At 36.0% G+C, this 14,197-nt stretch overlaps 1 protein-coding gene across 3 annotated transcripts in view; it reads left to right on the top strand.

Annotated features, from left to right (window-relative positions):
* The window catches only part of MINDY3 (MINDY lysine 48 deubiquitinase 3), a 59,918-nt gene that overhangs the window by 34,993 nt on the left and 10,728 nt on the right, over positions 1-14,197 (top strand). For all 3 annotated transcript variants that reach the window (XM_049798496.1, XM_049798494.1, XM_049798497.1), the window contains one exon: positions 13,304-13,376. In XM_049798496.1, coding sequence (XP_049654453.1) covers positions 13,304-13,376 — 73 coding nt within the window. The remainder of the gene's footprint in view (positions 1-13,303; positions 13,377-14,197) is intronic.

Here is a 14,197-nt window from a genome sequence, read left to right as displayed (position 1 = left end):
CCCCCAACTCTCTGACTAATTTCAGCCATTTAGTCATATTTATATGTTCTCTAAAGTTTTAGAAAATTTTTGACATTCATCCCATTATATACAGCTTTCAGAATGATCATTTAAGGACATTTTTCATGGTTGGCTGATATCGACCATGAAATGTAATTGTATATGCCCCTAAGCAAATAAGCAAATTACTTCCTTTTGGGAAAAGACTTCTTGTCCATCTGTTTTCTTTCAGAGGGGGAGGTTCAGTTTTTATAAATGAAGTAGTTGAGAGTACAGCTACTTAGATGATATAACTTTTCATGTGTGTGTTTGAGTTGTTTCAATTTTTGTGTCACTGAATTCTTTCTCCTGTAATGTTACACCTTTTGATACTGTTTTGTGCTGAGGTAAATGAGAGAATGATTTTGTACTGACTCCTTGCATCCGGTTTCCAAGCCTAGATGAAAACTTGTAAAATGGGGTGTGGGGAGTAGTTCTAGCAGCTCCAGTAGGAACTTTTTATCCAGCAAAATTAAGATCTAAAAATTGAAAATAAAACACTACCACTTGTTGCATGAGATGCCCTTTGAAATGAAGGAAGGAAGGAGGGATGAAAGAAGGAAGGAAAGCAAGCCAGCACAAGGAAGAGAACCTTTTCTAGATCCACAAATGAAAAATTAAGGAATTTCCCAAGAACTGCTAAGCTCTCAATTTAATATATTGTAGGAGCACTTCTGAATTGGAAAACTTAGAAAGAAAATACACTTAAGTAATGACCATGAAGATCACATTGACCATTTTTAGAAAAATTGTATTCCTTAATTATTTCAAGTCTATTTTAAATACAATTAGGAAGAAAAGTGATTCTAGTAGTCATATATTTATTCACTTTTCCAACTCGCTAGTTACTTTCAAAGTGTATACTCTGTTACTTTGTTTGCTGAGTTTGCATTTCAGTTGGTTAAGAAACAAACTTTTGTCTGTTTTTTAAAGATTAGCAGTAGGCTGTGGGAACATATTTGAGACTAATATGCGGTCATTTCCATGAAACAATGTTTTGACTATAACTTAAATGATACATTGTTTCTGAAAGTTAGTTAGCTATATTTTTAGTGGAATAGATTGTCAATGTATAAAGCACCTGTTGTGAAAAATGCACAAAGCAGCATGGTGGGTCATTTACTGTCCATTTGTAGGCAGAGCAGTCCTGAGGAGTATTTTTTCCTTTTCCTCGTATTAGAATGAATTACTTTCATATATAAACTGAAACTGGGGACTAGAAGGTAATGGATTGGGTCCTACCCTGTAAGAGTACTTACTAACATCTAGAAGGAATTATAGCCTCCTGTTTCAGGAAGGACGGTATGAGCAACATCTAGTTTGTATGTATGTTAGCCTATCAAATGAAAGGCTGATCTTTAAAGAAACATATTTTAGTTTTTTCTTTCTTTTTCTTAGTATATGCAGAGTGGCTTGCAAATAGTAAACGCATCAAAGACATTGCTAAATGCAATTTTATAAGTCACTGTATCAAGTGAATTCTGAAAGTCAACATACTGCATAGAAACAAAGGCTAAGAACATCATTGTATCATTCTGTATCCCTTTTAGGTGTGAAACCAATGTTGGTTCCAGCTATATTTGATACAATAGCGAAGACATTGGGCCCGAGTCATCACATGACGGGTAGATATTCTGTTTTTCAAATTTGGAGGAATAGGCATCCTGGCTCATTGTTAAATATGATGAATACGTTGATAGAGGGTTTTAATAGTATTGCAATTTTAAAATATCAATCACATGGATATTTACAGAAATGTGTTGCATAAAAAAATGTTATTCCTAATTCCAAATCAAGTGAAAAACTAAATGCTGATGGCTTTTTACTCCATCATTTGCTGCTTCTGCTAGTCAGGTGCCCTGGCCTTTCCAGGTACAAGTCCTACTCAATTCTGCCACAATTATTCTGTTTGCAGCTATATTAAATAGTGAAGTATTGTTTATGCTATTGCTCAGATAGCAATGCAATAGGATACAGCCATCCAGTGAGTACTGACTTGAAGGTTTTTTTAAACACACCTTTTTTAATGTAATGTGCTCTTGTATGTTGCATTACTATTATTTTTTTTTTCTGCTGGTCACAAAGCATATCTGCCTCACTTAATGCTTTGACATTTACCAGTTGCTTTCTTGATTCTGCACTTGGCACATGCTATGTTTGCGGCTATTCCATTATGCTGGTAATGTTCTGAAATTAGGTATTGTTTATATTTATATCTTTGCACAATTGATTTATAGACCCCTTCCTTCTTTTGGGTCATTTCTACTGAATGTTATACAGCACAACGTAGAATCCTTCCAGTGTCTGATGGCTTCCAAGTTGTGTATGCGTTAATGGTTAGCTCACAGTAGAACTTGGTCTGAAAAGCATAACTCTGCTTCAAAAGCACTTTCCTCATTTGCATGTTTATACCTTGGCTTTTTAGTGCTCAAAATTATTTTACACTTTAGCCTTCTGCATGTATTTGGATATTTTTCAAATTTCCCCAAAATAATACTACTACCCTTTTTGTTTGAGGCCTCTTCACAGTGGAGCAGGTATTATAACACCCTAACCAATTTGTAGTGCATTCAGTATTTGTGAGTAGATGGAGGGGAGAGGCATAAACTTCTCTTTTATTCCCTTCAAGACCTTCTAAAGTCTTAGCCCAAAAGCTTTAACTTTGATAAATTTAGTGTGCTTTCATTTCCTTCTGATTTACCAATCATTGAATTTACCAATCATGCAAACAATTAGGAAGTAAATACTAGGTTTCTTAATAGTTAATCTGGCATCAAGTGAAGGATGAAAAGCAGGATGTTAGCTTCATGCAGTAGAATACTCCTTTCCAGAAAGTATGTAAATACAGTGGTGTGCTTGTGTTCACATCAGGCCTTTGGCATGACTGTGTATTTATGAAGGAGATAAGGCAGAGGTAAAAGATGCTGTTTGTCATAAGATGCAGCCTCAGCACATGGAGGGGGGGAAAAGCTGAGTTCCATTTCTATGCTTTATTCAGTAAGTATCTATGCATGATTGTCAATGTTTCTAAACCAAGGCAGGTTAGTAAATAAATCAATTTGGACCAGAAGATAGTATATTCATAGTCAGGGGTTATCTTCATGGAGTCATTCCAGAAATGGAATTTTAAAAGAGAGATTTTATTGAGTCATTTCCACACAGAATTTTTTTTTTAAGAGTCCTGAAATCTAACCCACTGTCTTCCAAAATAAGGAATTTATGCTTGTAGTATCACAATGAAGAGACATGATAGGTAAGTAGAATGAACAACTTCACCCCATATTCCATGTCTCCTTATATGGGGTAATACGTAGAAATCATAAACTGTGATAGTGCCAGGCTCACGCCATCCATTCTTTGCTCTGCAAGCCACCTTCCTTTTTATTTTATTCTATCTTCTAATTACAGCCTACTAACTGCAGAAGTTGTTTCTAGATAATGATATTGGGAATATTATTTTATTGGAAATGTAGTATCACTATGTGACCAAATGGCAGTTCCAGAATTAGCATATGAAATGAGGGTATTCCCATTGTTGTTCTGTTTCAGAAAATGAATCTGTGGCTGCTAATCTGTGCTCGCCTGTTATAAATGCATGTTCTAGACTGATTCCACAGATTCTTTCTTCCCCTTAGAATTTTTCTTCCTGAAAAAGAAAAATGTCCTGAAGTCATAAATGTATCACAAAGCTTATGAAATAGAGAGTTTTAAATACAGTTGTTGAATGCATATTAAAGGTATTTTAAAGTGAAGTGTTCTTGGGCTAAACAACAAGGAAATTATTTTGTGGCTATTTTCTGTCTTTCTGCATTTTTTTCCCCCAAACCTCTGAAGACCAGATGTTCTTTCTGAGCAGGGCACCATGTATCCTTGGGAGGTGGAAGATGAGATATTTTTTTATTCTCTGTTCAGCCTGCTTTATTCCGATGTTCCCAAACCCTACTGGGATAGATGCAGGAACTAGAAACACTAAATGAGACTGCTAACATGACAACATATGCTTCAATAATAAAAATATTCTTTAAAATAGTAACTGTTGTAGTCCTGTAATGAAACTTTATGCCAAACTCTCCTTTTTGCAAAACTCCCCAACTGCCTAATAAATGGGTGACAGACTGAATTTGTATAGAGAATCTGTATGTTTCCAGGAGACTTCAGGTAATTTTATAAACGGCAGGAACCTGGTTGAAATCAGTTTGGGTTTTAGCTGTTCTTTGATCCAGAGAACCTTAATGCATGTGACAGCTGTTGAACCCCTGGGAACATTAGAGAGAATCCATATACAGCATCTGATTTCATCCCGCACAAGTAAAATCACAAATACCCTTAGCAATCCATTTCTAACCACTTTTTGCGAAGCACTCAAAAATGAATTTTTCATCCCTTTTATTGTCTCTCTTCATACTGATAGCAACTTTGTTGTGTACAGAGTAACATCTTTAACCTCTTTTGACAAGGCAGCTCTACTTTCAGGTTAGGATATGTGAATGAATTAATTGAAAGCCTAGATGTGGAAGGAGGAAAAAAACACAAAAAAAGGGGAAGCAGGGACTGTCTATGGTGGAATAAGCTTTTAACTCTTCCTAGCAGAGATGAAGCAGCACATTTAGTGAAATTTAAGACATTACCTTAATTTTCTGTCTTTATTTCTCCCCTTAAGTAACATCAGAAGTCACATTTGATTAGCTGTCTGAATAATATATTTGTTTGTTTCTAAAACTGAAGTAACCTCATTTCAGTATTTAAGTTCATTTTTTCCAGTGTTGGTTTGTTTTACATAAGGGCATGAAATATATTAATATATTTTCTTATTTTAATTTGTATTATAGGGAGTCCAATGCCATTTTGGTCTACCAATTGATAGTTTCGGGAATCTTTGTGTGCATATACATTTATATATGTACTTTAAAAATAACTGGTTTGTGTTACAGAGGAGTGCCAAAGTTATATTGTGAAGTTTTTGGAAGTTGGAATTTGCTCACTTCCAGTTTGGTTCCTCTTAGGAATAAAGTTTGGCGTTTGTATAGCACTGCACTCTGTCCTCAAAAAAAAAAAAAAAAAAAAGTATCCAAATATAGCAGACAAAAGATAATTTGAAAAGCTGCCCTTTCAGATTAAACTTGTGACTGGAGGGTACATGTAATTTAGTAATTAGATAAGAATTAGAGAAGAATTCCAGTAAACTCCAATTTGCTGACTCCTGGTCTATAATTCCAGTAATGTATTTTTGCTTTCAAAATCAAGACTTTGTTCTGTGATGATGAGTAAAACAAGTTAGTTATTGTGAATTAAAAAAAAAAGACTATATACCTAGTCTTTATTGGTTTACAGTAATCTCTTGTAATCTGTCTTTCAAAGCAGGGGACATGGTAAAGAAGCGTTTTTGGTTGGTTTTTTTTTAACGTGTCAACGAGTGAATTGTTGCCTTCTTGTAATGTTTTGAACTAAAACACCAACTTCTGTGGCAATGTAACTGTTAAACATGTATTCAGTGTAGTTTGAGTTTCTCTTATTTTTTAAAAACTGCAATGCTGTGGCTTTTTTTGTTGGCTGTCTCATTAAACCACCCTTTCCCACAGGAATGCAGCATATATTGTGGTTTCCATAACTTAGCTGAGTGCATGTTAAAAGCCCTGCTTTCCAGATGGGTAGGCTGACAGTGTGCTCACTGTAGATTCCTCTGTTATTAATTCTTGCTCTTTGGTTTGTATTTGCTGTTCCTCCACAGCCTCACCCCACCCTTGGATCAAGTAGGGTCCCTTTTCTGTCTGGGTAGTATGGGTGAAGGTGAAAAAGGATTTGAACAGTAGTCCATATGCAGGTTTTCATTCTGCCCTATTGAGAACTCTCTTCCGTTTGCAGTACCAGCAAGGTACTGCAGGTACTGTAGAGTAAATGCAATCCTTTCAGTCTTATTCACAAGGCAGACTGCAACTACAGCCAGTTTGCTTCCCTTTAACCACCTTGTTGAAACAAATTGCTTACCATGAATGTTTCTCCACCACCTCTACCCCTTAATGAACACTTTCAGGTAAACTGTGTCATCTTCTGCTGGTCTGAATTACAAGGCCTGTATTTTATTTTCTGACGTGTGATAAGAACTCTGCTATCTTGGGGCTGGCATGCATCCTAAACTACATTTATGTCAAATAACATCAAACGCTTTTAGTATGGACTTCACAGGTAAGGGCTCTAGGATTTGATTTGCTTTGTTGCCACAGTATAATTCTCCAACTCTGTCCCTTTTCAGGGACCCTTCACAATAGTCTGCCTAAACTGGCAGTAGATGCTATGTTGGTGGGTATTTTTAGAACCAGTAACTGCATACCTCAGCAATCTCAACATCTCTTCAGTGGTGCCTAAGAGGAAACAAGATCTATGGCCTTTCCATATCTGTTCAGTTCTTTGTATGATGGTAATAATGGCCTCCTATTTCAGATCTTAAGGACTCTCCCTCTTTCCTTGATTTGATAATTAGCTTCTAGGAGGACCCACAAGAAAGCTTTTATTTCATTTCAAGCAATGCTCAGGTTCTATTTGATCTTCTCAATCTCAGTGAGAACCAACAACTAAATTTTATATCACTGCAAGACTTTGAACCTATTTTTACTTCTCTAGTGATGTAGTCCATGTTAAATTTTATTCTTTGGTTCGCTTCCTAGCCAGTCTCTGCAAGTAAACCAGTATCTGACACCTTTAGGACACATAACCTCATTTGTATATGTGGTGATAGATATGACACTTCTGTTCCTTGCCTCCAAATAAAGCTGCATTCAGTCTGTTCTCCCTCAGTCAAGTGGGTGGTTATTTCTCAGGCTGCAAAGAGCATTTCATCAGTTCTGGCTTCAGTAGCAGCATCCCTTCACCATTTGAAGAAGGAACCTCTGTATCTCTCTGTCCTCTGGGGTACTGACACTGGATGTGGCTTTTATGGCTCTAGAGATTTGTTGCAAATGGATTACAGCCACAGGAGGAACTAAAGCTTCACATTCTTATTTTAGAGATTTTGAAATGCATTCTGGTCACGTGTGAAATACCTATGCACCCAAATGATAACGATACAGTTACATAGTACATCAGTAGGATTGTATGAAGTGTCTTTTCTCTTCAAAAGATAATCTCCAAAAGAACCTTACTGACATTTAAAATCAAATTTCTTTTTGAACCAACTCCACCATGAGATTAAGTGACTGACATTCTTGCCTCTACACCATGCATCAGGTGTTGCTTGGGTAGTCTTACAGTATTGGGATTGTTCTGAGTTTTATCTTTTTACTTCCCATACTGTTAAAAACTGCCACTTCTTTCTTGGTTGTGTTTCTGATGGCATGTGTGGTTGAAGAGACAGTTGTTGTATTTTGCCCGGTTTAACTTGTCCCTTGAGTCCCACTCGGAGTAAAACAGAACAGGACCCCAGTGGGTTTGACATGGTTACGACAGTTTTGTTATCAGGAGCTCAGTACGTTCACCAGAGTCCCCAGCATTACATCTGGACCAGGAACAGTGATTAAACTATCTGATCCCTCCAGACTCAAAAATCTTCACAACGCTGGATTGTGGATGGCTGTCATTGGATAGGGACTTCTGTTCCTCTCCAGCATAAATGATAGGAATGTGTAACAGACTCTTTTCCACCCTCCTAGTGGATCAAAGTTTCATCTTAGTTTGCCCGGCAATCTCTTCCTTCCACATCAACTGCAATAATTTTCAAATATCCACTTCAGTTAAGAGATAAACAAAAGTGTATACTGAGACAGTCTACTATTTTACTCTTTATTGGACTTACGCTTTTACCAAATGATTTTTGGATTTCTGGTCTGGTCTCTTCCTGCCACCTCCCTCCCCAACATCTGTCAGAACTGTCTGTACCCTCACCAAATGTTTTGCCATCTCTGAAGCCCCAAGACTGATGTGAACCTTAATAAAGCAATGTTCTTTGAAGAAATCTAAGGTTGCTCCCCTGGGTAGTTAGTGAAACAGTACAACTACTTCAAGTCATGTTAATTTAAAACTACATATAGAAGTGCTTCTAAGTCAAAGCATGTGATGTAAGTGCAGACCATCTGAAGCCTGTCTTCCAGCAGCTTGTCTCCTAGATCCTTTCTTAAATGTTCTTTTTTACTTTTTCCATCTCTGTCTCGCACCTCTCTTTCTCCCTCTCCCACACGTGCAGATACCTGCTATAGTAACCCACCACTTGTCTCCTGTGATGGTCCACCCAACAACAGCCAGGCATGCAGTCGCAGCTCTGGGCTTGTGCCAGTGGTGTTTGAATGGTCTCTACCTGTTGCCAAACACAGCAATTCACAGCAGGGTTCTGCCTTCCCTCTTGGTGGGAACATAAACCTGTACATTTCCTCCCTACCTGGCTTCGGTTTCAAGGAGTCGTGAGACTCTATTCCCTCTGTCAAGTAAAACTGAAATTGGGCAATAGATGCAGAAGTTAGCTAGAGAGATGGGAATCAGCTTCAGAGATCCCATCAACCTTGTTTTCTTAGGAAACCATTTTGGAAAAGTTGCTGGCTTGAAAGCCACTGATTATAGCATTGAAAAAATACACACTTTTCTCTGTAATATAAGAATGGATTAAATAATCTTCATTCTTGCAGATTTGATTAAACTATAGCAAGTTAAATAGTTGATAAATTATCCGTGTTTCTAAACTTTCTTTAGGCAAACTTTAAAGAAGGAAGTTAGTACTACAATACGTAATTCTTCCACGTATCCCTCAATACTGGTAGTGTAGAACTGTAAAGCAGTCCATATGTGAACAGATTTCATTTTCAAGGGCAACAGGTCTTTCAGGGTGGGATCTTTGTAAAAATTCATAGCCAGAGTTTCAGTGTGGCTTAGCCATTATTTTCTGCTTTTGATTTGTAGAATGAAAACTTCTGGAATGTTTTCATTAAAACTTATGAAGAGTGTTTTTTTGCTTCTGAGGGTAAACATGGGATCTTAAAATAACTGGTACTACTGATGAGAATAACTTTTCAAAGTAATATAAAATTACTTGTTTGTGTATCGCAAGAGCCAACGAGTGAAACATGATTTTTAGGACATGTTGTACTTAGTATTGGAAACAATGATAATTAACTGTTGATAGGATTCCCTTATATGGAACTTTCAATGCATGGGATACATCAAAATACAATTCATAAGGCTGGGGTGGGGGATGTATTTTGGCACATATGATAAAATATCAGCTCGGGCAGCTGAAGTATGTTTTTGTTAGATTTTTGTCACATTTTCAGCTTTGCTGCCTGAAGGAGGTATTTTACTTTATTTTTTCCCTAGATACAAATATATGGACTAGTTGAACTTTTAAAGTTTTCTGGATACTGGAAATGAATGACATGCTAAGTTAGAGAATGCTTGGATTTGTATATAAAGGATTAAAGTCTTGCTTTTTTAACTATTTATAGGATAACAGTCTCAGTGAAAATTTAGAATTATTTTGAAAATAAGAGGGGTGGATTTTTTGGTCATCTCTCCAAGGCAGGAAACTTTTTTAAGTTTCCTTGTGAGGTGACTTGCTTAGAGCATCAGTAAATCACATTTAATGAATAAAAAGTGTTAACATGTAATAACTGGGAGGCTTTACCATATTTAAAAGTTCAGTTGAAAGACATGGAGAATTTTCAGTATTGAGTAATGCATTCAGTGACTTATTCTCTAAGTCCTTCCCATGTACACATGCACTGAAATAACTAAGGACCTGGAAAATTAAAATGCCAACAGGAATACACACTATTTGCAATTGGACTATCAAAAAAAAATTGTTGGTAGTTGCAGTAGATTTATTTTAAAAAAATCTGTTTTGCATCACATGAAACTGGAAAGTACTACATTAACAAGATAATTTGGGGGGTTGGAGGACCACACAAGTGATCCAAGTCTTTATTCTTGGATTACATTAAGATTTTATGGAAAGAACTGCATACTCGTAAACCAAAGTAGAGCTATGTAGTTTGCATTTGAAATAATATGTCTGTGCAGTTGGAAGTGACTTTGGTTATGTCCTTCCCATGTCATAGAAATTTTAAGAGTTCTCCCTTGTTACATTGGCTCCATGAGCTGCTAATTCATTAATAAGAATCTACCATAAAAATATCCCCTCTTTAGAGTTAAATCCTGAGCATGGAAATCACTGATCATTGTGTTGTTAATAAGCTCTATATGCCATAGCATCTTTGATTTTAAACTGAGACCTATTTGCAATAGTTTACTGTAATTCGCTGATAATGAAATCTACTCCTACTTAGTATGTTTTGTAATACCATCCCCCCCCCCCCCCCCAAATGAAACTTTTCCAATTCTGGAGTATTCCAAATTATTTAAAAGTTGGTCACATATTATCAAATTTTACAGTGTATGTATGTGCCTTATATGATCACATAAGTGTTACCCATTATAACAGAGTATATACTCAACAACTGCACAACTTCATACATCATTTGGCATCATGTAACTAATTGTATTGAGCTGTAGATGTTATTAAAGCGGTATGGTCTCTTTATCTGCAAAGTACTTTAAAAAAAGTTTAGAACATACGTAAACATGAAGATATACTGCTAAAGTATTGATTTTCTGTAAATATTCTACTAGTTACCATTCATTTATAAAATCATTGGAATATTTTTTGTTAAATAGGGTGTTTGTTCCAAATTAGTGATATTTGTACATCCTTAAAATTACATTATTATGATACTGAATTAATATAAAAATGTAGGGTTTATATTTCCAGTATATTAAGCAAGCAATTAACAAGCTGTTCTCACTAGGAGAGACTAGAAGGACAAAGGGACTTCTCTCAAATTAGTTTCTTTTGTACGCTTTCTCACTTGGAGCTCTTGGGTACAGGATGATTGGAGAAGTCACATAGTACAGGAGGTTACCGGCAGGCAAGCCTGCTTCTGACCTAAAGATGGGCTCTGCAGTCCAGTCACAGTGAAACGTGGCTCTTGTGCTGCAAGAGAGGCAGTAGGCTGGAGCCAGAAGTAATTTAGTCTTGATAAATCTATTGCATCTCAGGAACTAGGAGAATTCGAGCAGATGTGATTCACCAGATCCACCTATATTAGTGACTTAGCATGTTGGAGAGCTGCTTTTTGGTGCAAATTTGCATTGCATCTAGACTTGGAATCCTGCTGCATGCAAGTAAGTGTCCTACAGCTGTGCTGAAAGCATTTTCTCTCCTGGTGAAGCCAACACTTGAATTTGCACACTAGGAGGCTTTTCAGAGTGTTTGCCTGCAGTGTGGACACAAGGGCTTCCAGCAACTGGCTCTGCTTCTGCATGGTGTGCTTCTAGGACTGACGTTTGGCACAAACTTCATTGCCAGTAAAGATGCAATGTGGATAACCCTTAACACATCACAGCAAATTGAACCCCAGTCCATCCCTCCATGCACTGCATCACTTTGTAATGTAGATGTTTGCATTGTGCTCAAGGGGCAATGGAGTAGCCCTTAAGAGTGAAAGTATATAATGGGCTGGTGATCTAGAGCCTTGGAAGACAGGGCAGATATCTCCTAACTTTTTGTCTAATATCCTGTATAATACCAAATTTTTGTCTCTCCTGTACATGGAAATGAGGGGAGCTCTGTAATCTCCATTGCATGCACCTTATGCCAGTAATAGCTGCATCATTCATCTGTTCAAAGTAAAACTGTCGCCTGTTAATTTTAAGTGTATGTTGTGTTCCCTGTTATCCCTGTTGGTGTGTCCTAGGCAGTTGGCTTTCATTCAGGAAAGTTTTTAAGTATATGCTGGATGCCATTAGGTGTATACTTAAAATCCTTGACTGATTTGGAGTCAGCTCTTAGGAGAAACTGGGTGAGAGTGGAATTCTGGTAAAATGTATGATTTGCTTCTGTTCTTTCCTGAAGCATTTCTCTTAAATCTGTTAAAAGAACAGTAGGTCATTAGGCATCTTTTAATTCTACATTTTCTGATTTTTTTTCTGTGCCTTACCTCAGATGAAGTACTACAGATTTGTATAGTTTAGACTGAAGTTCACTGTTAGCGCATACAGGTATAATGAGAGGATGTTGTCGTGATTTTCAAGAAAATCTAAGTCATCTTCAGAAAGCAAAGTTGAGCTGAACTGGAAATAAAAAGAAAAAGGGTTATGTATACTTTATAAACCAGTTTAAGGTAACTTTTTGATTTGTAACAAATCAATTTACTTAATACAATATTAACAAAAGCAAGTTTCGCAGGGCTTAATGTTATTCAGAGTAATGTTAATGCTGCTATTTCTGGGGGTTTGTGTTTACTGTTGATAGCATAGTAGGTTAACAGTACATTTTGACTTTGACAGGAAGAAAACCTATAGAGCGGGTATTGTCAAATGCAGTGTTTCCCTCTGAGCAAGTTTTTAATTTTCCTTTCTATGTGAAAAACAACATAGGTGACGGGAAATTTGCAAGAGGAGATGTAGGGTTTTAAGTACCCCTAGCGAAAAGTTTTTGGAGTTCTGTTTTGGAGTTTCATGTTCTATTTGAACATCAAGTCTTTGTGTCTTTGTATCTTTTTAAACTAAAGGGTGTCTTGAATAGGTGCATTTCTTACCCTTTATGCCACCTTTCATTTCTCATGAATAACTTAAAATTTCACTTTTGTTATAATAATTTCTTTTGGCATAAAACCAGAGGGCTATGCTTCTTGCTGGTTTTACAATAGGACATAGATGTGTGCCTCTGCATATGTTTTAGAAAGCATGGTTGTATTTGAGATGAAAAAAGTCATGGATAAATAAAAGCATTATAATAGCTACTGTTGAAATCATACTTTCTCATGCAGCTAACAAATTTATGTTCTGACAGTCTGTGAAATGAACTTCAAAACAGTCTATCACAGCTTTCTATCTAAATTTTTATATGTTTCAGTGTATGCACAGTACACTCAATAAATTTCACTGGTACATATATGTGTGTTTTCAGATATAAAGAATGATAATATAAATCTCCAGATAATACATGTAGTCTCCAAATAGCTTTTGTGCCACAACATCTGCATGAAAAGACTTATATAAAATTTGTCTAGAAGTTTGTGGAATAATCTTTAACACATTTCTTGATCGCTTTGCTATCATTGCCAAATTACCTTAATTTTTTCTTTTGCTGTATTTAAATTTTCATTAATATAAGTTCCAACCCTGTATAGTATGGCTAAATATTTCCTTAGTAATCTATATCTGAATTAAGAATATTCTGAAAGTTTTCTTTTTTTCTTTTCTTTCTTTTTTCTTTTTTTCCCCTAAGGATATGGCCCTTGTTGCTCCTGAAGCACCTTCAGAACAAGCTAGAAGGGTTTTCCAGACATATGACCCTGAGGGTAAGGGCTGTACTTCTGCTGCAATGAGTTTTTAATTGAAATGTACTCACTCAGTAGAGACAAATTCCAAACAGTAATGAATACTTCATTGTGTAGGGTATCTCTTCAAAAATAGGACCATTATTTTCTAAAATTTGTTCCACATACTGCACTTTCAAATCCATTCCAAATTCCATGCCAGGGTAATATGTTGTTTATACCTGAGCTGATTAAGAGAGGAATTAAATACTTAAGAAATTTTCAATACATTAGTCTATCTACAAGTGACATGAAGAAATTTTCTGAGAATTCAGTAGTAAGGGAAGTTGAGTACAACATTGCACAATAGAAAGTAGAGTTCTTAGAGCATAAGCTTTTCAACCTTGTAATGTTCTTTGTAATTAACATAAAGCTTAAATATAATTTTATTTCTCTTATATTAAATTTTCATAAAATAACTGATCCACTATGATTGCATTCTTCATGAAATTTTGTTCTTGAATGTATGTGGCATACACAGAAAATTTTCTTATGTTTTGGAAAACAGAGGATGTCTAACATTCAGGTACTATTTTAACTAATCAAAAGGGAAAAACTGTACAGTTATTATCCCAAGGTATCTAGTAGAGATGGAGATTGCTATAAAGAGATTGAATTCTTAGCAAGTATTAAGCTTATAAGTGCATGAATGATAAACCCAGTTTCTCCATTACAGTCCTCATTTTTTAAAGTGGGAGAGAAACGTTTGAAAACTATGTTCCGTCTAGAACCTCACCATTTGTTTGCAAATTTTAGAAATATGGAATATTTGTATTTTTGAGTAAAATTTGTACTCCTGGAAA

This window comes from Accipiter gentilis, chromosome 4 (assembly GCF_929443795.1).
Source record: "Accipiter gentilis chromosome 4, bAccGen1.1, whole genome shotgun sequence".
NCBI classification, from domain to species: domain Eukaryota; kingdom Metazoa; phylum Chordata; class Aves; order Accipitriformes; family Accipitridae; genus Astur; species Astur gentilis.
This window is presented reverse-complemented; position numbering and strand designations above follow the sequence as displayed.